Here is a 27841-nt window from a genome sequence, read left to right on the forward strand (position 1 = left end):
TCCAGACACACTTTTTTTTTTATTGGATATTTTCTTTACTTACACCTCAAATGTTATCCCCTTTCCTGATTTCCCTCTGGAGTCTCCCTAGCCCTTCCTCCCTCCCACTGGCTCTATGAGTGTTCTTCCACTCATAGATGGAAGTTCTTCCACTTCAGGATGACATTTTCTAGTTCAATCCATTTGCCTATGAATTTCATGAAGTCACTGTTTTTAATAGCTGAATAGTACTCCATTTTCTGAACCCATTCCTCTGTTGAAGGACATCTGGGTTCTTTCCAGCTTCTAGATATTATAAATAAGGCTTCTATGAATATAGTTGAGCATGTGTCCTTGTTATATTTTTTAGCATCTTATGGGCATATGCCCAGAATTGTTATAGCTGGGAACTCAGGTAGTACTATGTCCAGTTTTCTGAGGAACTTCCAGACTGAGTTCCTGAGTGGTTGTACCAGCTTGCAATCCCACCAACAATGGAGGAGTGTTCCTCTTTCTCCACATCCTCACCAGTATCTGCTGTCACCTGAGTTTTTGATCTTAGCCAATCTGACTGGTGTAAGGTAGAATTTCAGGGTTGTTTTGATTTGCATTTCCCTGATGACTAAGGATGTTGAACATTTCTTTAGATGCTTCTCAGCCATCCTTCAGCCTTCCTCAGTTGATAATTCATTGTTAGCTCTGTCCCCCATGTTTTAATAGGGTTATTTGATTCTCCAGAGTCTAACTTCTTGAGTTCTTTGTATATATTGGTTGTTAGTCCTCTATCGGATGTAGGATTGGTAAAGATCTTTTCCCAATCTGTTGGTTGCCGTTTTGTCCCAATTGCCTTTCAGAAACTGCAATTTTATGAGACTTCATTGGTGATTCTTGATCTTAGAGCATACGCCATTGGTGTTCTGTTCAGGAAATTCTCTCTCTGTGCCCTCCGGTTAATCTGGCTAAGGGTTTATCTATCTTACTGATTTTTTCAAAGTACCAGTCCCTGGTTCTGTTGATTCTTTGTATAGTCCTTTTTGTTTCTACTTGGTTGATTTCAGCCCTGAGTTTATTTCCTGCCTTCTACTTCTCTTGGGTGAATTTGCTTCTTTTTGTTCTAGAGCTTTCAGGTTCACTGTCAAGCTGCTGATGTATGCTGTGTCCAGGTTCTTTTAGGAGGCACTCAGCTATGAATTTTCCTCTTACCACTGCTTTTCATTGTGTCCCAAAAGTTTGGGTATGTTGTGCCTTCATATTCATTAAATTCTAAAAAGTCTTTAATTTCTTTCTTTATTTCTTCCTTGACCAAGGAATCATTAAGTAGAGCATTGTTCGGCTTCCATGGGTATGTGGTTTTCTGTTGTTTTTGTTGTTACTGAAGAGCAGTCATAGTCCATGGCGATCTGATAGGATGCATGGGATTATTTCAATCTTCTTGTATCTATTGAGGTCTTTTTGTGACTGATTATATGGTCAATTTCAGGAAGGTACCATGAGGTGCTGAGAAGAAGGTATATCCTTTTGTTTTAGGATGAAATGTTGTATAGATTATCTGTTAAATCCATTTGGTTCATAACTTTTGTTAGTTTCCCTGTGTGTCTGCTCAGTTTCTGTTTCCATGACCTGTCCATTGATGAGAGTGGAGTGTTGAAGTCTCCCACTATTATTGTGTGTGTTGCAATGTATGCTTTCAGCTTTAGTAAAGTTTCTTTTTGAATATGGGTGCCCTTGCATTTCAAGCATAGATAGTTCATCTTGGTGGATTTTTCCTCTGATGAGTATGAAGTGTCCTTTCTTATCTTTTTGATTAATTTTGGTTGAAAGTAAATTTTATTCGATATTAGTATGGCTACTCCAGCTTGTTTCTTGGGACTATTTGCTTGGATTTTTTTTCAGCCTTTTAATCTAAGGTATTGTCTATTGTTGTAACTGAGGTGAGTTCCCTGTATGCAGCAAATTCTGGGGCCTGTTTAGGTATCCAGTTTGTTAGTCTATGTCTTTTTATTGGGGAACTCAGTCCATTGATGTTAAGAGATATTAAGAAAAAGTGATTGCTGCTTCCTGTCATTTTTGTTGTTAGAGGTGGAATTATATTTTGTGTGGGTATCTTCTTTTGGGTTTGTTGAAAGATTACTTTCTTGCTTTTTTTTAGAGTGTAGTTTCCCTCCTTGTGTTGATATTTTCCATCCATTATTCTTTGTAGGGCTGGATTTGTATAAAGATACTGTTTAAATTTGTTTCTGTCATGGAATATATTGGTTTCTTTCTCCATCTATGGTAATTGAGAGTTTTGCGGGGTATAATAGCCTGGGCTGGCATTTGTGTTCTCTTAGGCTCTGTATGACTTCTGCCCAGGATCTTCTGGCTTGCTTGCTTGCTTTCTTTTTAACATTTTTTAAAATTTCATGTGAGCACACTATTGATGTCTTCAGACACACCAGAAGAAGGCATCAGATCCCACTACAGATGGTTGTGAGCCACCATGTGGTTGCTGGGAATTGAACTCAGGACCTCTGGAAGAGCAGTCAGTGCTCTTAACCTCTGAGCCATCTCTCCAGGCCTCTTCTGGCTTTCATAGTCTCTGGTGAGAAATCTGGTGTAATTCTGATAGGTCTGCCTTTATATGTTACTTGACCTTTTCCTCTTATTGCTTTTAATATTCTTTCTTTGTTTTGTGCATTTGGTGTTTTGACTATTATGTGATGGAAGGAGTTTCTTTTCTGGTTCAGTCTATTTGGAGTTCTGTAGACTTCTTGTATGTCCATGGGCATCTATCTCTTTCCTTGGGTTAGGGAAGTTTTCTTCTATAATTTTGTTGAAGACATTTACTGGCTCTTTAAGTTGGGAATTTTCACTCTCTTCTATACCTATTAACTTTAGATTTGGTCTTCTCATTGTGTCCTGGATTTCTTGGATGTTTTAGGGTAGTAGTTTTTTCATTTTGCATTTTGACTTTTGTGTCAATGCTTTCTATGGTATGTTCTGCACCTGAGATTCTCTCTTGTATTCTGTTGGTAATGACTCATCTTTTTCCTAGGTTTTCTAACTCCAGGGTTGTCTCCCTTTGTGATTTCTTTATTGTTTCTATTTCCATTTTTAGATCCTCAATGGTTTTATTCAATTCCTTTACCTGTTTCATTGTGTTTTCCTGTAATTCTTTTAAGGTTTTTTTTTTTTTTTTCGTGTTTCCCCTTTAAGGGCTTCTACCTGTTTACCTGTGTTGTCCTGTATTTCTTTAAGGGAATTATTTATGTCCTTCTTAAAATCCTCTATCATCATCATGAGATGTGGTTTGAAGTCCAAATCTTGCTTTTCCAGTGTGTTGGGATATCCAGTATTTGCTTTAGTTGAAGAACTGGGTTCTGATGATGCCAAGTAGTCTTGATTTCTAGTGCTTAGGTTCTTGTGCTTGTCTTTCACCATCTGGTTATCTCTGATAAAATTGTTCTTGCTGTCTGTGACTGGATCCTGTTCCTCATGTAAGCCTGTGAGCTTGTGAACTTAGGAATGACAGTGCTCCTTGGAGACCATATCTCTCCAGGAGGGATTTGGGTCCAGAGAGCTGTGCCATATGATTAAATTTGGAGCGCAGATGAAGGCCGTAAGGATCCTGTCCCCAGTTGATCTGTGGTTCTGAGCCCTGTGGTCACCTGGCAGGTCCATCTTTGGCCAGTTATTGGAGCAAAAGTGTTAATCTGACCTGTGACCTTAGGAGTGACAGCACTAGAACCATGTGCTCTCTCCAGGCAGGCATACAAGCACTTTTAAAAATTAAAGATCACATCTATCTTAAGACATTCAACAGAATGATTTCCAATGGTGACATTGTAGGCAAAGAGTCCCCAGTCAGACCCAGGTGACTTTCTGCAAAACTTTGTTTCATTTTACTGAATTTTGGATCATTTATAAAATATGCTTAGTTTTCTGTCATGCCATGTATACCAATCTTCCTTTCTCTTCAGTGTAATTTTGGTTGGTCTGCTCCCTCTTTCTTGTGTTACAGGTCTTTACTTAGTGCTATACCATATCCCTTATGGGATAAAAATTAGATAATGGGCCTTCTTTTCTGTATAGCTGCTGTATGGAATTTGGGGTAGCAGAATACATAACTAAAGAGATTAATGTCCACCATAAATGTTAAATTAGCTATAAATAACTTGAATTCCTGCTGTTCTTCCAATCCTCGGTCTCAGCTTTCTGCCTTTGTCTCCTGCTGTGCATAGCTTCATCCTCCTTACACAAAGATGCATCTCTTTTCAAATATCTTCTGTCCTGCTTCTGAAGGTGACAGTAGCTATGTGTTGGGCTGGAGAAATGCTCAGCCATTAAAGGCTAGGCTCACAACCAAAAATGTAAGAGAAACCCCTCCATTCCCTTCCACCTTCCTGACGGATTCTCACATCACACCTACCCTTTCCTAGATTTGAGTGAATTGCCCCTTTCAACAATGAACATTGATTTCCACATTTCTGTCATGTTCTTACATAGGTTTTTATTATTGTTGCTTGGTTTTGTTTGGCTCTCTTGAAACAAGGTTTTTCTGTGTGGCCTTTGATGACCTGGAACTTTCTCTGTAGACCAGAATGGCCTTCCAAATGCTAGAATTACCACCACCTGGCTGAATCTTATGCTTTAAATGTCATACCTTGTGGTGCTTTGAATAAAAATTAACCATAGACCCAGAGGGAGTTGCATTATTTGGGGATGTGGCCTGAGTAGACTATATATGGCTTTCTGGGAGGAAATGTGTTACAGGGGGTGGAATTTTTGGGTTTTGGAAGCTCAAGCAAGTCTTATTGTCTGTCCTGCTGTCTCGGGTCCAATTGTAGAATTCTGTTACTTCTCTAGGACCATGTGCCTTAAGGTTACTATGCTTCCCAACATACTGATAATGAACTAAACCTCCCAACTGTAAGCAAGCCCCACGCCAGAGTTGCTGTGGTCATGTTTCTTCACAGCAATATAAAACCCTAAGACCTCAATCTAATAAATATTATGTATGCCTATAGTAATTAAATAGCTCGGGTTGCTGCCTTTCTTCCACATCAATGCTGAGCTCCCTTTAAATCCCATCAAACTCTGGATGGCCTGTGACAATATCATTTACTATTTGAATGCTGTTCATTCCCTAGTCTTTTTTCACATGTGTAGTGTCACTGTTTGTGTGGGGGAGTGGTGTGGAGGCAGAAATGCACAAGCAAAAGATCAATAAGACAAAATCAAAAATGCCAAAGCAATGCAAAACAAAACAAAAAGTTCACAAAAATACCACTAAGTTTATGTTGTGTTGGTCAGCTACTCCTGGGCCCTGAGGTATGGTTGAAACACCCAGTGAGACAGCATTGGCAAAAATTGATTTTTTTTTTTATTTGCTAGTAGGTGTCAGTTATAGATAGTTCACTGGTTAGGGGTAGGAGCTCATGGCTTTCCCCTCACTGTTGAGACTGTCTCACGTAAACCTATATATACAGCACGGACTCTGAGAACTCATATGTGCATCTGTTGAGTCTGGATGTCAGTTTCCTTGGAGACACCCTTCCCCTCTGGCTCTTACAATCTTTCTGCTGTCTCATGTCTGTTGATCCCTGAGCCTTTAGGCTTGTGTTTTTGTTTACTTTGCTTTTCCAAGATACCCTGGAAGTCATTACATTTAGCCTGGGCTTGCCTTAAATGTCTGGTAATTCTCCTATCTCGGCCTCTCACATTCTGGAATTACAGGCAGAAGTCACCACACCTAGCTTCAATCACCACACCTAGCTTTAATCCTCAAAGGACAGGACTCTTTGAATTGTAGGCATCCAAACTTTTCTCCTAGACATTAAAGCCTTCCAGGCTTTTTTGCTGATGCTGCTGGAACAAGAGTCAGTTGCTTCATGTGGAGCCCCTCAGAGTTTAACTGTCAGTGGTCTGTGCCCTAAGACACAGTAGGGAGGACAGGACAACTTTTCTTCCAATAACTTCTGTCAGCATCCTGGGACAGGCTCTACACACCCAGTCAATTTGAACTGTTAGAATGCTGGGGAAAGGTTGTCAGAAGACTTTTCTCCCTTGATTTCTGAGAATAAGAGACATTCTCAACAGAGTATCTTCTCTGAACAATCAACTTCCCAAATTCTCATTCCAAAGGGTTTCTTGGCATCAACAGTATATGAATACTCTGATCATCACCAAATTCAAGGGAAGATTAAAGTTCCCAAATTCTTTTCAGCCAGTCTTCCCAATATGAGCTCTCTGACCTTCAGTAACATTTTCATACAATGGCTTGTTCTCCTCCTTTACAATCACATGACTCCTGGCGACAGTAGATTTTATGATGCTGTGTAAGTTCACCATTTACAGTAAAAGCTTTTTACTGAGCCTTTACATTCACAGGGTCTCAGATTTAAATGGACTCTCTGATGAGCTTTAAGAGCTGAGCTAATTCTGTAAATATACCTACATTCCTTGCACTCATAGTGTTTGACACAAGCATACATTTTTTTTTTTTTTATGTTGAAGGTCATCCCAGCTCCACTTGGTCTTTCCACATTCTTTACACTGATAGGGTTTCCTATCAGTATAAATTTGCCACTGTGCATAAAGGCTGAACTAAGTATAAACATTTTCCCACCTTATATTCATAGGCTTTCTCACCAGGACTTCTCTGATATACAGATAGCTTAGAATTACTGTAGGCCTTTCCATATTCCTTACATCATCATAAGGCTTTTTAATCTATTTAGAATGTCAAAACAAGTTTCATATTCAACTAAAGGTCATCCCACATTCTTAACAGTGGTAATGTTTCTTATGAGTGTGAATTCTTTGATGTACTTTACGGTCTCTACCACATGTAAAGTATTTCCCATTCTTTATGTTCATGATGATTCTTGCCAGTATGAATTCTAATATATCTAAGAATTTTATAAAGGTATTAAAAAGCTTCCCATATTCATTACACTGAATGGGCTTCTCACCAGTATGGATTCCCTGATGTATTCCAAGCTCTGTTCCATGAACAATATCTGTTCAATCTTCCACACACTGAAAGAGTTTCACATCAGTATGAATTCTCTGATGTTTATTGAGTTGGGATTTACATCTGAAGGCTGACCCACACAGCTCACATTCAAATGATTTCTCTCCATTATGGATGCTCTGATGCTGAATGAGGTATGCCAGAACAACGAAAGCCTTTCCACACTCCTGACACTTAAAAGGTTTCTCACCAGAATGAATTTTCCGATGGTGGAACAGGCTTGAGCGGTGAATAAAAGCTTTCCCACACTCACTGCACTCATATGATTTCACACCGGCATGAACAGCCCCATGTTGAATGAGGTTGGATTCACGCTTGAAGGACTTCCCACATACCTTGCATTCAAAGGGTCTCTTACTTGTATGAACAATTTTATGGCTGTTAAGTTGACTGGGAAGAAGGAAAGCCTTTCCACATTCTTTACATTCAAAAGGTCTCTCACCACTGTGAGATCTCTGATGATGAATGAGAAGTGTGTTAAGTCTAAAGAACTTCCCACATTCTTCACACTGAAAGGGTTTCTTCCCAGTGTGAATACTCTCATGTTCAGCTAATTTTGACCTTTGACGAAAGCATTTCCCACATTCCTTGCACTGATAAGGTTTCCCATCAGTATGAATTGTGAGATGTTTATTAAGTTGGTACTTATTTGGGAAGGCTGACGCACAGAGCTTACACTTGAAAGGATTCTCTTCGGTGTGAGTTTTCTGATGCTCAGAAAGGTACACCTGAAGCCGAAAAGCCTTCCCACATACATTGCATTCCAAGTATTTCTCTTCCATGTGAGTTTTTTGATGCTCAGAAAGGTATAATTGAAGCCGGAAAGCACTCCCACATATGTTACATTCAAAGGGCTTCTCGCCAGTATGAATACGCTGGTGCTTAACAAGGTGCCTGGAAGTTCTGAATTTCTTGCCACATTCTTCACATTCAAATGGCTTCTCTTCACTATGACTGCTCTGGTGCCGTGTGAGATGAGCCAGAACAATGAAGCCTTTCCCACAGTCCTTACACTGAAAAGGTCTCTCACCAGAATGAATTTTCTGATGGCGTACAAAACTTCTATGTCGTTTAAAAGCTTTCCCACACTCACTACATTCATATGGTGTCACATCTGCATGAATAATCCTATGTTCAACAAGGCTGGAGACACGGTTGAAGGACTTCCCACACTCCCTGCATTCAAATGTTTTTGCACTTGTATGAATGGTTTTATGGTACTTGAGTAGGTTAGGATGTTGAAAAGCCTTTCTATCCTCATGACTGGAAGTTTTCTCACCACTGTGAGACTTCTGATGTCTTGTAAGCTGTTGGGGGAGTCTGAAGGCCTTCCCACACTCCTTACAGTCATAGGGTTTCTCTCCAGTATGAATACTCTGATGCTGAGTGAGAGTTGACCTACAACCAAAGCACTTCCCACACTCCTTACATTCATATGCTCTTTCTACATTGTGAGCAAGAGTCTGGCTGGTATAAATAGTTATTTCTTCCTTGTTAATCATCTGTTGACCAGCATCTCCTTGACAATCCTGTAGTCCATGGAATGTACTATAGTTGGGGCCATTACTAAACATGGAGCCCCTGAAGTCAAAAGTTCTACCTAATTGCTTTACCCTCTGTTTGGGAAATCTTCTATTATTAACAGGATTTTCTGGAGATATATTTCCAGCATCATAATCTGTTTCCAATTCTGAAAGAAAAGTAGAAATCAAGAATACTTTATTTCCTGACAATACACATACACACATTTTCCTGTAACATAAAAAACATTAAATGAATGGCCAAACTCTAATATAATATTTGAGAAGAACAAGGAGATAATATCTGAACAGGAGTAAGGAGAGCAGCAGTAAACAAAGTTTACGTAAAATAATACAGTTTACAGTAGAACAGGTTGGAAATGGGATGACACATCTGTCTAAGAATTCTGTTTTCTTTAAAAACACAGGAATGTTACGGTAATATGTTTTTGTTTGTTTCCTTTTAACAGCCCTGGTTGTCAGTGAGTTGTTTTGTAGATCTGGCTGGCCTCAAACTCACAAGAGATTCATCTGGCTCTGTCTCACAATTGCTGGGATAAAGGTATATGCCACTATCGCCAGCATTTGTTTTTAATCCCAGGTGTGGGATATGGGGTTACTTCAGCTCATCCACAGCAACAGACTAGGATTTGCCTCATGCTATGGTAGGGACTTGATTTTACCAGCTATAGATAGGTTTTGCAAGTCTATGACACTTAAAATTCTGGGGAATCTTGAGAGGGGATATGAAGGCTACAGCACCCAGAGGTGCTGAGGGAGGTGCTGCTCCTGCTTTTGGTTGCTGATCTTGTGATCTGTCAAGTGGTTGCACACAAAGAGAGAAAAAGAAATCGGATATCCTAGCAGCCACGATCAAAGTTGTTTCAAGAAACTCGAAGCCCTTAATCAGCAGGATATGTCTAAGGATATCCACACTCCTTTTCCCCTCTAGCATTCTTTTTATCCTAGTGTTTGGCAGTTGGAAGGATGGAATAATGGTGGAGAAGGGTTGTAGAAAAAGAAACCCACACAGTGGGCAAATGTCTGTCTCAGGTCTGCTTAACCAGATTATAACTGTACTGAAATAATCTTACATGTTTATTTGCATGCTACTTGAAATACACAGCGATCAGACATTTCCACTAGCCTGTCCTTGGGGGGATGCAGCAGCATCTTATGTCACCACAAACAGCCACCAGGTGTGCCAGGTGTGGCCTATAAAAGGTCCCAGCTACCCCAGTTTCCTCTCTGTCTTATTCATTTTTCTCTGTCCCTCTGTTTCTACCCATTCGCTATGTCTCCACTGGTGACAGCCTTTCAATTTCAGCCATGTAGCTGGTCATTGCTAGTTTATGGATTCTTTTTCCCACTCTTTAGCTCCCCAGTTTCACCCCTAACACTAAATGAGAGAGCAAGAAGGATAGAGGGGGGACACAGAGAATGATCCCTCAATCTAACTTGTTTCCCACCCATTCCTCCCAGTTTCCAGCCCAATCCCTTCAAAACTTTCTCCCAGCCATTCCTTCCTCAGAGCCCCAACAGTGTGCTTAGACAGTCCCTCTCCCAGTTTTCCCAGTACTAGCAGCTCCAAACTATAACAACTGGTCTACCCTATCCGCACAGCTCAGCTTCTCCTGGCTCAGCTGTCTCCTAACAATATCTTCTGCCCTCACTGCCTCCTCCTCTCACCCTGCTCAGTCTCTGTTCTCAGCCTCTGCTTTATATCCTACAGTGAAGGTCATAGGGCCAAGCAGTTCTAACAGCAAAGACTTCTTAAAAGGCCAGTTGACTAGCAATTGGAGATCCTTTAAAGGGCCAGGAGCACAAGATAAATCACACTACACTACCAACCCTCAATGAAGCTCTTACACTAGATCAAGTGTGTGGTATAATTTCTTAGCCACATACTCTGGCACAGGCCCGCCAAAGGTACCCACAATTTGCCACTTTATCCAAACATACATCTTTTAGTAAAGGTTTTTGAATAAATCCTGAGGGGGGAAGAAAAACTATACCCAACAAAGACAAGACCAGACATCAGCACTTGGAAATATAGTCTGCCCAAAGGCACATGCATCAATGTCAGCATGAAAACACTGTAAAGTCAGGGCTGTATGCGTGCACTAGAGCCCAATAACCCTACCTCCACAGTATTGCAACCCAGCTGAAGCACAAGAAAAACATTAAAATCGCTTTCATACATAGGATAGAATATTAACGAGAAAGAAATCCCATAATGGAATCTATGAAAACACAAACAGTGGAAGGAAATGCATGAAACAGTTCAAGATCTGAAAGCAGAATTAGAATCAATAAAGGAAACCAAAACTGAGATCCATTTTTACTACAAAACTTAGGAACTCAACAGGAACCTCAGAGGCAAGTCTCACCAACAGAATACAAGAGACAGTAGGGAGAATCTGGGTATTGTAGACACAATAGAAAAGATGAACACCCTCATGCAAACCTTAAAAAAAATCCTGCCCAAATCATCCAGGAAATCAAGTACACAATGGGAAGACAAAATCTAGGAATAAGACTAGAGGAAAGAGAAGAAACCCAGGTTAAAGGCAACGGGAATATTTTCAACAAAATCATAGAAAATCCTCGTACCCTAAAGAATAACATGCCTATTAATGTAGAAGAACCATGTTGGACACCAGTAGACTGAACAAATGAAGGTCCTGTCAGTACATAATAACCAAAACACTAAACACACAGGACAAAGAAGGATTGTGAAAAGCCACAGAGGACACAGACCAAGAAAAGAGGCAACTTAATGGAATAATACATTATAATGGCTTCTTCTTGGAAGCTCGAAAAGTCAGAAAGGAATGGACAGATACTTTACAGAGTCTCAGAGATCACAGATGCTATTCCCAGCAAAACTTTCTATTACCAATAGTAATAAAAGCTGCATGGTATTGGTAGTAGAAACAGACAGGTTGATCAATGGAATCAAATTGAACACCCAGAAATAAACTCACACACCAACAGACACTTGATTTTTGACAAAGAAGTCAAAACCATACAATGGAAACGGGAGAGCATCTTCAACAAATGGTGCTGGTCTAACTGGATGTCTGAATATAGAAGAATGAAAATAGGGGTTGGGGATTTAGCTCAGTGGTAGAGCGCTTGCCTAGGAAGCGCAAGGCCCTGGGTTCGATCCCCAGCTCCGAAAAAAAGAAAAGAAAAAAAAAAGAATGAAAATAGAACCATATTTATCACCCTGCATAAAACTCAAGTCCAAATGGATCAAAGACCTCAACATAAAACCAGATACACTAAATCTAATAGAACAGAGACTGGGGAGTAGCCTTCAAAATGTTGGTACAGGAGACAACTTCCTGAAGAGGACACCAATGACTCAGGCTCAAAGATCAAAAATTAATACATGGGACCTCATGAAACTGAAAAGTTTCTGTAAGTCAAAGGACACCATCAATAGAAAAAAAGACATCCTACAGATAGGGAAAAGATCTTCACCAATACTGTATCTGACAGAGTGCTAATATCCCAAACATATAAAGAACTCAAGAAGTTAGGTGCCAACAAACCAAATAACCCAATTAAAAAAATGGGACACAGAACTAAACAGAGAATTCTCAACAGAGAAATCTCGAATGACTGAGAAGCATGTAAAGGAATGTTCAACATCCTTAGTCATCAGGGAAATGCAAATCAAAATGACTCTGAGAGTCCACCAGAATGGCTAAGATCAAAAACTCAAGGGACATCACATGCTGGCAAAGTTTTGGAGCAAGGGGAACACTCTTCGACTGCTGGTGGAAATGTAAACTTGTACAACCACTCTGGAAATCAATTTGGCAGTTTCTTAGAAAATTGGGAACAGTTGTGCCTCAAAACCCAGCTATATTGCTCCTGGGCATACACCCAAAAGATGCTTCACCACACCACAAGGATATTTCCTCAACTATGTTCATGACAGCTGTATTAGTAAGAGCCATAAATTGGAAATAACCTAGATATCTCTCAACTAGAGAATGGATAAAGAAAACGTAGTTCATTTACACGGTGTAATATTACTCGGCTATTGAAAACAAGGGCATCTTAAATTTTTCAGGGAAATGGATGGAACTAGAAAATATCCTGAGTGGGATAATCCAGACCCCAAAGGACATATGTGGTGTGAACTCACTTATAGGTGAACATTAGCCATAAAGTACAGGATAACCACGCCATAATCAACAGACCTAAAGAAGCCAAGTAACAGGGAGAGCCCAAGGGAGGATTTTTTAATCTTTCTCAGAAGGAGAAATATAATAGATATTGGAGGAGGATGGAGGGATGGGACTGGATGGGAAAGAGGATGGGGAGGGGAGGGAGTCATATGTAGGGAGAGCAGGGGAGAGAGAATGAAAATTGGTGGCGGTGGAGGGACTTGCCAGAGACCTGGGATGGGGGAGGTCCCGGGAGTCCATGGGAGCAACTCTAGCTGAGACTCCTAGCAGTGGAGGATGTGGATCCTGAAGTGGCCACTTCCTATAGCCAGGCCAGACTCTCAGTGAAGAGATAAGGACAGCAGCCCACCCACAAAATCTCTGACTCAAAATGTGTCCTACCTATAAGATATGCAGGAACAAAGATAGAGCAGAAGGGCAAGGCCAAACAAAGACTGCCCCAAATTGACCCGTCCCATGGGCAAGAACCAACCCCTGACACTGTTAACGATACTCTGTTATGCTTGCAGACAGGAACCTAGCATAACTGTCCTCTGAGAGGCTCCCCACAGCAGCCAATAGAAAGAGGTGCAGAGATGCACAACCAAACATCAGATGGAGCTCAAGGAGTCTTGTATAAGAGTAGGGGTTAAGGGACTGAGGGACCAGAAGAGGACAGGGATTCCACTGGAAGACCAACAGAGTCAACTAACCTGGACCCTTGAGGACTCCCAGAGACTGAATCACCAGAGAGAGAGCACAGGCTGGAGCTAGGCCCCCTGCACATATGTAGCAGATAAGCAGCTTGGTCTTCATGAGGGTTCCCAACAACAAGAGTGAAGGATGTCCCTGAATCTGTTGCCTGCCTGTGGATCCTGTTCCCCTAACAGGGCTGCCTTAGCTGGCCTCAGTGGGAGAGGATGGGGTGATACCTAGTGAGGGGCTCCCCCCATGTCAAGGGAGAAGGGTAGGGAGGAATGGGGAAGGATCTGTGTAAGAGGGTACTGAGAGGAGAGTGAGGCTGATATTGGGATGTAAAGTGAAAAAGTAAATAAATGTAATAAAAATTAAAAAAAAACCAACAACAACAAAAAAGGAAAATTGGGTCAAGACAGAGATTAAGAGAGAAACTAAAGACTTCCTAGAATTAAATGAAAATGAACACACAACACATCCAAACTTACAGGATATGGCGAAGGTTGTTCTAAGAAGCAAGTTCAGAGCACTATGTACTTTCATTTAAAAAAAAAAAAAAATCAGAGAGACCTCATCCTAACAATACCCGAACAAAAAGTGCTAGAACAAAAAGATGAGATGCCGGGCTGGAGAGATGGCTCAGTGGTTAAGAGCACTGATTGTTCTTCCAGAGGTCCTGAGTTCAAATCCCAGCAACCACATGGTGGCTCACAACCATCTGTAATGAGATCTGGTGCCCCCTTCTGGCGTGTCTGAAGACAGCTACAGTGTACCAGTGTACTTATAATAAATAAGTAAATAAATATTTCAAAAAAAAAAAAAAAAAAGATGAGATGCCCTCTTCTGGTGTGTCTGAAGACAGCGGCAGTGTACTCATATATAATAAATAAATAAATCTTTTAAAAAAACACAAATAGGGCTGGGGATTTAGCTCAGTGGTAGAGCGCTTACCTAGGAAGCGCAAGGCCCTGGGTTCGGTCCCCAGCTCCGGAAAAAAAAAAAAAAAAAAAAGAACTAAAAAAACACAAATAAACAAAAAGATGAAATTACACCCAGCAGGAATAGAGTGTAAGAAGTAATTAACTCAGGGCTGAAATCAATAAAAGAGAAGCAAAGGGGGGAAAGATACGAAGCATCAATGAAACAAGGAGTTGACTCTGAGAAAATCAGACTGACAAACCCTAAGCCAAATTATCTAAAGGTAGAAAAGGGAGATTCAAATTAACAAAACTAGAGATGAAGGAAGGACATTAACTGTAGCTGGTCTTTGCTACTTTGTGAGTTCTTTTTCCCAACCTTTATCTGCCCCCACCCCCAGCATCCAACCACACCCTGCAGGCTTCACCCACGAACACTTGATAGGAGAGAGACAAGGCTATAGGGGAGAGAGAACTTAGAAAATCCCTGAATCTAGTTTCTTTTCATTGTTTCTTCTTGGACCATGGCTAATAGCAACGAGAAACCAACTTCCCTAAAGGAACCACCACACCTCTTTGGGGCCCTACTATTGATGTTCCCCAGAATCCCAGCGTTTACACAATCAAAGAAAGCATCTGCAGCTGACAAAACCACCACTCTGCTTGAGCACAGGGCAAATTGTGGTCAGAGGCTGCAGAGGCTGCAGAGCAGCCCCACCTCCGCACACTGTGATTAAAATAAAAGCACACTCTTATAATAGTTCTGAGTTTTCAAAGGAAACAAGAAATTCAGAATTCTCAAAAGTTGTCACTACACACATAACAAGACACATGGGAAATCCAGATTCATTAGGACATGCAATAAAAGCCTAAACTCCACCAAGTGGAAAATCTAAAAGAATTGAGTGATGTTTCCAATTCCTACCACTTGACAAAGTTAAAAGAAGACTAGATAAGCAACTTAGACCATCAGACAACCCCTAGTGAAATAGAATCAGTAGTTAAAACTCTTCCAAAAAAAAAAAAAAAAAAAAGGAAAGGGCCAGATGACATTAGCTCATGCCAATACTCCTAAAATTATTGCTCAAAGAATACAAGGAGAGCTGACCAGTTCTTCTTATGAGGCCACAGGCACCCTGAAACCCACTCAAACCATGCACAGACTCAGCAAAGAGACTACACAACAATTTCCCTGATGAACATAGATGCAAAAATTCTCAATACAAAAATACTTGAAAACAGAATTCAAGAACACTCCAAACTACCATCCATCATGATCAAGTAGGATCCATGCCAGAGTTCCAGGGTCAGTTTGATAGGCATAAATCAATAAATGTAATCTGCCACATCAACAAAAGGAAAGACTAGAGCAACAGGATCATCTCATTAGATCTTTGACAACATTCAACACTCCTCCAGGAAAGAGACCTGGAGAGATTAGGGATACAAGGGACAGACATACTGCAACCTAATAGAGGCAGAGTTCAGCAAGCCCAAAGACAGAGAAAACTCAAAGCAATTACATTAAAATCCAGAAAAAAAAAAAAAGACAAGGTTGTCCAAACTCTCCATACCTACTCAGTAAAGTACTTGAAGTTTTACCTAAAGCAGTAGGACAACTGAAGGAGAGCAAAGGAATGCAAATTGAAAGGCCAAAGTATCCAGACGTGCAGATGATGTGACAGCATACAAAAGTGACCCTGAAGACTCCAATGGGGAACTCCTACAACTGATAAACACACTCAGCAAAGAGCTGGATACAAAATTAACTCACAACAATCAGTAACTCCTTTAGGTACAAAAGACAAAAGAACTGAGAAAAAGAATCAGAGAAACAACACATTTCACGATAGACTCAACTAATATACAATACCATAGAGTAATTCTAACCAAGCAAGTGAAAGACTTGTATGATAAAAATTGTAAGACATTGAAAAAAAATTGAAGATAGAAATATCTTCCATGTTCATGGATCATAGGAATTAATATAGTCAACCTGGCCATCCTATACATAGCAATCTACAGATTCAATGTAATCGCCATCAAAATCCCAATACAATTCTTCACATGCCATGAAAGGCCAACTTTAATCCAAAAATCCTGAGATAGCTGAAAACAATTCTGAATAGTAAGAAAACTACAGAATATATTACCATCTCCAAATCAAGTTGTTCTACAGAGCTATAGTAATAAACACGGGAGGGTACTGTCACAGAAACAAGACACATTGATCAAGGGAAGTGAATGGACGCGATAAATCCACACACCTATGGGGCAGTTGACGAAATACACACTGGGAAAGACAGCATCTTCAATAAATGGGGCCATTCCCAAAGTACAGCTACGTGCACACGAGTGCAAACAGATCCATAATCATCACCTTGTACAAAACTCTACTCCAAAGGGATCAAAGATCTCATCGTGAAACCAGGTACACTGAACCTGAAGGAAGAGAAAGTGGGGAATAGACTTGAACTCACTGACACAGGAAACCATGCTCTGAACAAAGCCTCATAGACACAGTCCTGGAGAGTAAGAATTAGGAAATGGGGCATTGTGAAACTGAAGGGTTCTGGCACTGCACAGGGCATTGTCATTTGGACAAAGTGGCAGCCTACAGAAGGAAAAAAACATTTAACAGCTACATATCCAACAAAGGCCTAAGATCTAAAAAAAGATCTATATAGCTACAGAACAATAACTCAATTAGAAAACAGGATGAAGATCTCAACGAGAAGTCTCAACAACAAACTCAATTGGCTGAGGCACCTACAACTCCAACCTCAGGAGAGCTGACCCTCTCTATGGCCTCTTTGGATGCCCGCACACATGTGTGCACACACACAACCAATGATGAAATACTTTTAAAGGTTATAAAGAAAGACAGCACCTGCTCCAGTAGGAGGGAAGAAAATAAGAACAACTTAAAGGGATTCATGAGACAGAAGCCCCTCTGACAGCTTCTGCTCTGACCCCGACTTCCTTCCCAGGGCTCAGCCTTGTTTCCCACAAACCCTGGGGCTCTGAAGGAAGTTTGTCAAACCCAGTGTCAGCTCTGTGGAGCCTCTCTGACCACAAGCTGTGCCTGGCAGGGCTGCAGGCTCACCTCCCTCTTACTCACCTGGGCTCGGCCTGTCTGTTTCTTCCTTCACAGCCATCCAGGGCTCTTTCTCCTGCTCTAGTAAGGTGATCAGATGTGGCTTGGAAAGGCAACTCCCCACTTAAAAAAAGAGAAAGAAATGACTTATTGTGTATACACTTATTTATTTGTTTGTTTACTGAGACTCAATCTAATAATTCCAGGATGTCCTAGAACATGATAAGTGGACCCAGCTGGCCTTGAACTTACTTGATCAGCCTTCTCTGCCTCCCAAATGCTGGGACTGAAGGTTGTGTGCCCCCATGGCACTCCCTGCCTATGCAGATCCTCAAAATACAGAATTATTTATTATATAGGTCTATACAGCTTGACACAGTAGATCGTGCCTGCAAGCCCAGCGCTCTGGGCTGCAATGCAAGACCCTTGTCTCCAAAAAAACAAACAAAAAAAATATTAAAAGCCAAAATAATGCTTCAAAAAGACCTCAGAGATGGGGGAAAGAAACAACTTGGGCAAGAAACCACCTGTTTCAAATTGAAGTTTTAATCTCCTTTAAATGCAGACAGGCGCTTTTCACGTAAGAGGAAAGCGTAATGGAGTAGTGAGAACATGAACCTGAAGGCTGTACTGTGTGGTGTAGACGCCGTCTCTGTAGCTCACTATGATGACATTCATCTAGCAAAGCCGTAGGATTCTATGCTCGATTTTCACATCTAATGACTAGAAATGGAGGGGCACATATAGCCACAACTCTTGAAGAGTGAAACAGGCAGATAAGCAAAAGGTTGGACTTAGTTTCACAGCGAGTCTAAAGCCAGCCTGCACTATGTGAGACCAATGAAATGTTTTAGTAATAACAACAGATAAAAATTTAGATTGGGTTCATGCTATCTATGTGATAGGGTTGTTTAACACTTGTCTTGGGGTTTTGATTCCTGAACAAACATCATGACCAAGAAACAAGTTGGGGAGGAAAGGGTTTATTCAGCTTACACTTCCACATTGCTGCTCATCACCAAAGGAAGTCAGGACTGGAACTCAAGCAGGTCAGGAAGCAGGAGCTGATGCAGAGGCCATGGAGGGATGTTACTTCCTGGCTTGCTTCCCCTGGCTTGCTCAGCTTGCTTTCTTATAGAACCCAGGACTACAGCCAAGGGATGGCACCCCAACAATGGGCTGGGCCCTCCCACCTTGATCACTAGTTGAGAAACGCCTTACAGCTGGGTCTCATGGAGGCATTTCCTCACGAGAGGCTCCTTTCTCTGTAACTCCAGCTTGTGTCAAGCTGACACAGAAAACCAGCCAGTACAATACTATATTCAAATACTTGGACGATTCTCTGACTTACACTAATACAAAAATCATTATTTTTTTTAACTTTCCATGTATTTATTTAGTAATGCTGGGGAAGGAACAAGGGCCTTGAGCATGCTGGGGGCGTGGTCTACCCACCCCAGCCATGTAAACTGTTATCATTACTGGTCTTCAGATTGCCGTTGTTAACATTTATACCTCATTCTCACAGATTTACTCAATGAAAAGACAAACGTCACACCATACAACCTACAAAGCAGGTAAAGGAAGTATTCACAGAAGAAAACAGAATGTGTCTACTTCTGTTTTGAATCAACTCTACTAATTCGCTGGTAAGTAAATCATAACAGCTCTTGTAACTTAGTTGTGCATGTACAGGATATGTATGTGTGTAGGTAGGCATGCATGCATGCATGTATGTATGTGTCTATAGGCCAGAGACCAGTGATATATGTCTTTGTTGACTGCTGTAGACTTTAGTTTTTGAGACAAGGTCTCTCACTGAACCTAGAAATTGAGAGGATAAACAAGGGGTGGGAAAGCAAGCAGGTGCTTCATGAAGTCCTATTTTCAACCCAACAAACTTTACATCCTTCCTTTGGGAAGAAGGTGGAAACCAGCTCACTGTTTTAAATTGCTATTGATTAAATTTTATTCTATGTGTATGTAAGGATTGTTCTGCATGCATGAGCAAGCAGAAAATATGCATGTGTCCCATGGAGGCAAGAAGAGGGAATCAGATCCCCTCAAACTGGAGTTACACATGGTGTGAGTCACCTTGTGGGGTTGGGAATTGAATCTGGATCCTCTATAAGAGCAGGTGATTCTCTTAACCATCAAGCTATTTCTCTAACCCATGAATATATTTATGGACTTATCTCTGTATTTATTTTATTCTGTGTTATTTTGTTTTGTTTGAAACAAGGCCTCACCCTATAGACTAAGCTAGCCTAGAGCTCAGGATGTGTCTGAGGGTGATGATGAACTCACAGCAACCTTCCTGCCCCAGTCTTCTCAGTGAAGCAATGAGAGGAATCAGCCACCATCCCAGCTTCAGCTACCACTGGGAACATGGGGCTGTCTTTTAACTCAGAGTGAGGAGAGCACACAGTGTAGAGGACACATCCCCCATTCATGGGGCACAGGCCTTACCCACTGTGACGAGGTGGCGGTAGGTCTCCAACATTGTGTCCCTGTAGAGGACCTTCTGAGTAGCATCCAGGCAGGCCCACTCCTCCTTAGAGAAGTCAACAGCCACATCCCTAAATGTCACTGACCCCTGAAAGAGCAAACACAGAAGAGTGAAATGGGGAAGCTTTCAGGATGGAAAGACAGAAGAGAGGAATTCAGGCGAGGGAAGGGAGCCATAAGGAAATGCTCAAGGCCCCTGACTGCACGAGGTCCCCATAAACCACGACTGTGCCCTCCCCACATATCCAATAATGTGCCTCCCACTCCAGCCACATCCTTCAGGTTGACAGAAGAGAAATGTCACCTGGGGTCAGGGTGAATTACAGAAGGATGGATGAGTTTATTATGATATCGGATGACATAAAGATTTGCTGTCATGAGAATGATTTCTGTAATTATGTACGAGTCCATAAGCAGACTATACAGGAGTCCATGTTAAATGCATACTAGGTTTAACCTTTTCTGTTTATACTTTTTTAAAAACACTTTCCAGGTGACAATGTGCCTCAGGTCTTCCCTGAGTGCAATCACCTCCCTGTCGCAGCCTGGATGACCTTTCCCTCTGATCACTGAACTCTCTCCTAAAGCCTCCTCAAGCAGGTCACCTCCTCACACATACACAGGGGACACTCACTCTCATGCACTGGGTCATCAGCCTGACAACACACAGATGTCAATAAGGTTTCCCAGGGCAGTCAAATGAGGCCACCACCTCAAAGCTCTGAGGCCCTCAAACCCCCGGTTTCCCTGTGGGACTGACACCTCCACTGCAGGGACAGTCCTCCCTGAGCACAGACCAAGCAGAGAGCACCTGGAGGAATGCACTCAAAGACAACCCAGTACCAGCTGGGAAGAGGAACCCACAGGAAGTGCTCAGACCTGCCAACCCTCACTGTAAAGGGACAGACTGGGCTGGGGGACTCCAGATCCTTGGGAAGCTTCAAGAGGGAAAGACGGGAAGGAGTCACCTAAGCTGAAAGTCCCCCTGTGTCAAGGAGAAAAAACCAACTTACACAGACCACGTGTTGAGAACTGGAGCTGGCCATTCTTCTTCAGGCTTCTTCCCCTGGGGACAAAAAGAAAGCCTGTCATTGGATTGTGACTTGATGTTCCCAGGCTGACTTCTGTCACTGTGATTCAACAACTACATTTATTCCTCAAGCATCCCCACTCACTCTCTCCCCTCCAACCGCTCACAGCCTCCCACACACAGATTAGCAGCACACAGGAGTCTACACAAAGCCCACCCTCTCCTAACCCAGACAACGCATTACAGAGGGTCAGTGTGGGAGTGCAGGGCATACACATGTCTGCCCTGAACTTCCTTCAGGAGATGCCAGCAGAAGGGACCCCATCTTCCACCCTGAGATCCAGCCAGCCCTGCCCCTGGGCCGCTCCTCCTCCTGTGAGCAGATCTTCCTACTGGAACCCCACCTATCAAGGCTGGCAGGGGCTTACAGCATCCAAATGGCGCCTCCTTTGAACACTCAGGGCTGAAGCACAGCAGGGCTGGAGGGGCTGCAGCTGCAATGCTCAGGCAGGGCCAGCATCCTGTACCCACGTTCAGTAAATGGACTGTGTGAGGACGACCCTGTGCTCTGTACTACACTCAGCACTGACCTCTACTCACAAGCTCTGAGCAGCACACACAACCCTCAGACTCCCTGAGATGCTGCACCGGGGAGCAGCCATCACCCAATGGGGATCCGGTGCTCTAGCTGACAGGTCTAAGTCTTGGTTCAGAACACTGTGGGATTGTTTGTTTAGTTGTTTTTTGAGATAGAATCTTGTGTACCCCAGGCCAGCCCTGAACTCCTAAAGCTCCTTCCTCCATCCCCCATGCTGAGATTACAGCCATGCAATAGCATGGGCCCCTCTCAAGTACACATCTGATAATCTTATAAAACTATACAGTTTTTTCTGCCCACAATATTCACATACAGATTTTCCTTCAATCTTTACCCTCCCTTCCCTCCTGCCTCTGCATATACCAGGCTAGCCAGCCTGCCAGGGATTCTCTCGTCTCCTCCCGTCTTGCCATAGGAGGGCTGGGGCTGCAGACGTGCACTGCTGCATCTGGCACTGTGCAGCTCCATGCTTGTGTGCACTGCACCCCCTGAGCCATCTCCACCACACACATTTGTGCATTCTACGATATTTATAATATTTATACACTGTACACACGTCCAGGAGATATTTCCACTCCCGCCTTCCTTCCAGCATCATCCCACAGCTGTGACATGCGACCCCACCAACAGACAAACGGACAAAGCACATGGAGAATGAGGTCCACACACAGTGAAGCACTTACTACACTATGGATGCACACGGAGAACAAGAGCAATAAGGTAAAGAGAAAGACAAACGCTGGGGCTGGGGGATGCCTCAGGGGCTAAGAGCTGCTATGGCTTTTCTAGAGGACAGAGCTCAGTCTCCCGAGAGCTCACAGCGCCTGCAACTCAACACCAGGGGAGGTTGTATCTCTGGTTTCTGAGGGAACCTGTGCTCATGGACACATAACCCAACACATACACACACACACACACACACACACACACACACACACACAATTATGAAGGAAATTAATTAATCTTTAAACAGACAAATGCCCATGGTATTACTCACTTAGAATCTGAAACGGTTTTCTCCTAGTAACAGTAAAATGCTGGTTACTAGTGTTTGAGTGGGGTAGACTGGATTTGCAGCATCTTGGTTGACAGTGAGAGGTATAGATCCATAATGAAGACAGTTGGGAAGATGCTGCTCAAAGACTACAAAAAGTTCAGGGACACAACAAAAGTTCAAGAGATACACTGTGAAACTTGATGACTGCCAAGGGCCAGTCTTGGGTTGGAGAGGGAGTTCTGAGGAAGAGGTGTCTGGGAGAGGAAAAAACAAAGGACTCGAAGTAAAATAGTGGGTCTAGTCAAAGCGTCAGCCTCAGCTCTACTGGACAGCTCTCCACCCTGCTTTCTCCTGTTCTTCCAGACAGCACTCAAGCTCTCTCTCTCCACAATCTGCTGGAGACAGCTCTCCAAGAACTTCTCTATTCTAGAAAATTTCTCTGAACATCAGATCTCTGGCAGAGCAGAAACCCAGTCTTTTATCTTACATACCAATCCAGTCATTTACTCCAGGTTCCTTTTTGTTTATCCTAAGAATCAGCTTCCCCGGAGCCCAGCCTCTTAATTCTTAGGAGATAGCTTCGTTTTAACATTGCAAAAGGATTCACAGACCTGCCTACTTCTGTTAAGCACAGAAGATAAAGTAGCTGGTTGGAACCCGGTCTTTAAATTACCATTTCTACCACTCCTGGGCCTAAATTAGCTATGCCCCAGGCTGACCTTGAGCTCAGGAATCTATCTGCCCCTTTAAGCACAAACAAAAAAACTTAGCTGGGTGGGATGGCCTCCAGCAGTCCTTCCTAAATTTCTATCTCCTTCCTCAGTGTCTGCCCGGAAGTTGGCTCACAGTGCACCTGCCATGCTTTCCATTCATGAAGTCCCTCATATTAATTCATCTTGCATCCTTAATTTTTGGGAAGTTGTTTGTTTTTAAACCCATGATTTTAGAGTTCTTTCCCACAGCCATAAGGGCTGTCCTGAAGGTCCCAGCATTTACGGTTTTGCTGAAACATTAGCTACACCTTTGTCTCCCAGACTGATGCTGTCTTTGATTATCATGGAGTCATTAACGTTAAGGTGAAGGACATTCCTTAAAAGAGGAATGTAAAATATATACATGATTAGAGAAACAAGCCTTAGGCCCGTAGCCCCCATCCACATTAGCCCTGTCCCAGGGGCAAAAAAAATGTAATGAACCCAAAATGGCCTCACAGAGCAACAACTAAAGCTCACCAGGCCCTTAGTGTGTGGTGGCACTGCACCCACAGGCATTCTAAGGTTCACATCAGAACTAGAGAGACAGAGGGGACAGAACCAAGACTCCAACCCGAATACCACAGACCCACATGTCCACATCCAACCACAGCATTGCTCACCTGGCTCTGGCCAATGTTACTCATTTCACACACACACACACACACACACACACACACACACACACACACACAGAGAGAGAGAGGGGGGGGGGGGAGGGAGGGAGAGGAGGGAGAGGGAGAGAGATTAACTAGTCCTCAAAAATGTCAAATTCAGTGCTATCACTTCCCCACTCCCAAAATCCTCCCCTGTGAACAGACCATCTACCACCTACATTCTTCCCCTGCTTTGAAAGAAAATCTGTAAAATCAAAGGCCATTTCACGTGTGACACTATCAAAATAGGAATCGATTTAGCAAATTGGAGTTTGAAAGCCCTAAAGCTAACCTCAGGAGATTACTATTTACAACTTCTTGGGAAAAGGAAGAGATTGTAGAGAGAAGATGTCAAGGGTCATTGAAATGGTACTGTGAATACTAAGTGGAAAGGGCAGGGTCAATGTAAGGGACACAATGGTGGAGGTATGAATTTACACGGAGCACCTTCAGTTGCGATTCTATATTCTAAAACCAAAACCTCGTTTCTCCAACAGAAAGAGCAAACGCATTCTTGAATCCACATCCCTCTCCCGCCCTCCTTTTGAATGGCCGACTAGGGAAGTCTGAGGAAGCATGAGATCCCAGACTATTTGTGAGAGCATCCTCACTGAGCACTTTCCCTTCACCACGCACAATGGCTAGAGCTCTGACAAAGTCATAGATCTCAACAAGTACCCTCCTTCTAGGAGACACCCCCCCGACCTTAAATTATAGTCCCGAGCTCAAATCTGATCCTCAGGGAAATTTTCCCTTTACACTCTACACCTGACCTCCTCTTACTGAAGCTTGGTCCTCTGCTTCAGTCCCGGTGTCCCTGAAAGCAGGAGCAGAAAGCGACAAGCAGAGACACAGATAAGGTGTGTAGACAGACAGACAGACAGACAGACAGACAGACAGACAGACAGACAGACAGACAGAGAGAGAGAGAGAGAGAGAGAGAGAGAGAGCGCTACCCCAACCCACCGCCGGAACGGACACATTCCAAGCCCGCTGCCTCCAGCCTTACTCTGGGGAGACCTAAGCCAAAAGCCTATGTGCTACTTCCGGCGCGGTGGTCCTGGAAAAAACAGTTGTCACAAGCAAAGACCTGGAGAAGCACGGCGCTTCCTGGAGATCCCGGCATGCAACTTGAGCCAGCCCATCTGAAAACTGCGCCCAGTGGCTTGTGGGAGTTCCCACGGGGTCGCGCGCTTAAAGGGGAAGCTCCCTCCTTTCATCAAAAGGTACTTCCGGTTCTGCGTGTAACTGAGATTCTCTCCTGGGAGCGGACGCTCATGCCTAAGTGCCCAGTTATCCAGATAGAAAATGTGACTGAGGGCCACATCGCTATGTATCAACAGAACTGTGTCCGTTAGACAGGCTAGACGATCCTCGTAATAAAACCAATCGCATTAAAAACTCAGCTATGTGCTAACTACAGAAAATATGTTAAAAAAATACTCTAGCAGATTCAAAGTGACCATCTTCCCATAATCAAAAGAAAACTCAAGTCGATTATAAAATGCAGGTAGATCAATACAGAGGACGTCATCAGGCGACAATAAGCATGGCTGGGCGTGGTAGCACAGGCCTTTTATCCCAGCACTGGGGAGGCGCAGCCCTCTGCATGTCTGTGGGAAGAGGCCACCGAGGGCTACACAGTGAAACCCTGTCCAGAAACTAAAATACACTCAGATTATGGTGGCACATGCCTTTAATTGCTGCCCTAGGGAGGTAGAGGAGGCGTCTGAATAAATAAATAAATAAACAAACAAACAAGCAAAGCAAAATAAACTCAGAGTACATACCTACTGTCTCGAAAAGACTAAATAAACTAAAATCCAGAGGATATTCCTAATGTGGTAAACAAATAAACAAAACAAACTCCAAGTACACTCTAATGGCACACCTTTAAACGTGAAGTGGGGAAGTCCTACTAGAGCAACAGGGAATGACAGCAAAACCTACCATCACATTCAAACATTTTCAGTCTCCACCACTGAGAGGACAATGCCCCCCAAAAGCAAAAAAAGCACAGCTGATTTGGACAGCATCTCAACTATGAAGGAAGTCAGAATAAAATGGAAACGCTTAAGCTTTGATGACATGAGGGGCCTTCAATGGAAAATATTCTTGTATACACAGCTATGGGAGAAATGCTCAGTACCTGGACACATTTCTCGTTAAAGCTTCCTTTTTTAATCTTGTGGGAAGAGGATCTAAATGTGGGACACATGTGGGGCAGGCTCTGCATGGCCATTCCTCCAGTCTCAGCAATAAACTTTCCCTCCATATGCCCTCCTATGGATATTTTTGTTCCCCCTTTTAAGGAGTGGAAGCATCTGCACTTTGGTCGTGCTTCTTGAACTTCATGTGGTCCGTGGATTGCATCTTGGGTAATTCAAGCATTTGGGCTAATATCCACTTATCAGTGAGTGCACACCATGTATGTTTTTCTGTGCTTGTGTTACCTCACTCAGGATGATATTTTCCAGTTCCAACCATTTGCCTATGAATTTCATAAAGTCATTGTTTTTGATAGCTGAGTAATATTATTCCATTATGTAGATGTACCACATTTTCTGTATCCATTCCTCTGTTGAAGGGCATCTGGGTTCTTTCCAGCTTCTGGCTATTATACATAAGGCTGCAATGAACATAGTGGAGCATGTGTCTTTGTTGGATGTTGGGGCATCTTTTGGGTATATGCCCAAGAGAGGTATAGCTGGGTCCTCAGGTAGTCCAATGTCCAATTTTCTGAGGAATCTCCAGACTGATTTCCAGAATGGTTGTACCAGTCTGCAATCCCACCAACAATGGAGGAGTGTTCCTCTTTCTCCATATCCTCACTAACACCTGTTTTCACCTGAGTTTTTTATCTTAACCATTCTGACTGGTGTGAGGTGGAATCTCAGGGTTGTTTTGATTTGCGTTTCCCTGATGGCTAAGGATGTTGAACATTTCTTTAGGTGCTTCTCAGCCATTCGATAATCCTCAGCTGAGAATTTTTTGTTTAGCTCTGTACCCTATTTTTTTTCTTTTCTTTTTTTTTTTCGGAGCTGGGGACCGAACCCAGGGCCTTGCGCTTGCTAGGCAAGTGCTCTACCACTGAGCTAAATCCCCAACCCCTGTACCCTATTTTTAAATAGGGTTATTTATCTCTGGAGTCTAACTTCTTGAGTTCTTTGTATATTTTGGATAGTAGCCCTCTATCAGATTACGATTGGTAAAGATCTTTTCCCAATCTGTTGGTTGCCTTTTTGCCCTAATGACAGTGTGATTCAAATCATGTAACAGCCCCTAGAATAAATACAGGCCTCTGTACCAAAAAGGCTTATGCACTTGTGGGCATCCCCTCAGCTCAGCCTTCTCTTGCAGTAGTATCTTGAGTCTGAGGGTGGGACTCTGAGCTTTGAACTGATCCATTATCAGAAACTAAATACATATGCATCTGGCCATGGACACGGTGTTTCAGAGTCTAAACACACTGAAACAAAGAGTTTGAAACATGTCAGTGGCTGAAACAGGGTCAGACGTTTGCACAGGATCACTGCCTATCTCAGAACAGTGTGACACTCAGGGCACTGCTCACAGCCAGCTTTAACTCCAGGCCAGGAGATCCAAAACCTCTTCTGGCCTCTGTAGGCACAAGGCATGCTGGCGACTCACAGTATAGCTGTGAGCATAATCCCACACACATAAAACTATTTTAATGAATTTAATTACAAAAAACAAAACTGACTTGAGGTTTGGTCTGTTGCTATGAATTGTAAGGCTGAATTCTGTCCCTGAAGGTCTAGTTTTCTATGAGTGAATGCTCATGTTTACAAAAAGTTGTTGCCCAAAACTTGTTCCTTAATTTCAAAATACTTGTTATATAAAATGGTAGAGCCACTTACTGGAGGGGTTA

The 27841-nt window shown here is 42.7% G+C and overlaps 1 protein-coding gene across 3 annotated transcripts; it reads right to left on the reverse strand.

The window, feature by feature from the left end:
* LOC102553760 (zinc finger protein 59-like) lies at positions 1-25138 on the reverse strand. Of its 3 annotated transcripts, none has more exon segments than NM_001447396.1 (5): positions 1-8684; positions 17433-17531; positions 19878-20004; positions 20930-20982; positions 25040-25138. In NM_001447396.1, coding segments are annotated over 4 exon segments (1959 nt in total). In that variant the 5' UTR covers positions 20963-20982; positions 25040-25138; the 3' UTR covers positions 1-6984.
* Between the last annotated feature and the right edge of the window lie 2703 nt (positions 25139-27841).

Source organism: Rattus norvegicus, chromosome 1, assembly GCF_021556685.1.
Source record: "Rattus norvegicus strain SHRSP/BbbUtx chromosome 1, alternate assembly SHRSP_T2T, whole genome shotgun sequence".
Classification (NCBI taxonomy): Eukaryota; Metazoa; Chordata; class Mammalia; order Rodentia; family Muridae; genus Rattus; species Rattus norvegicus.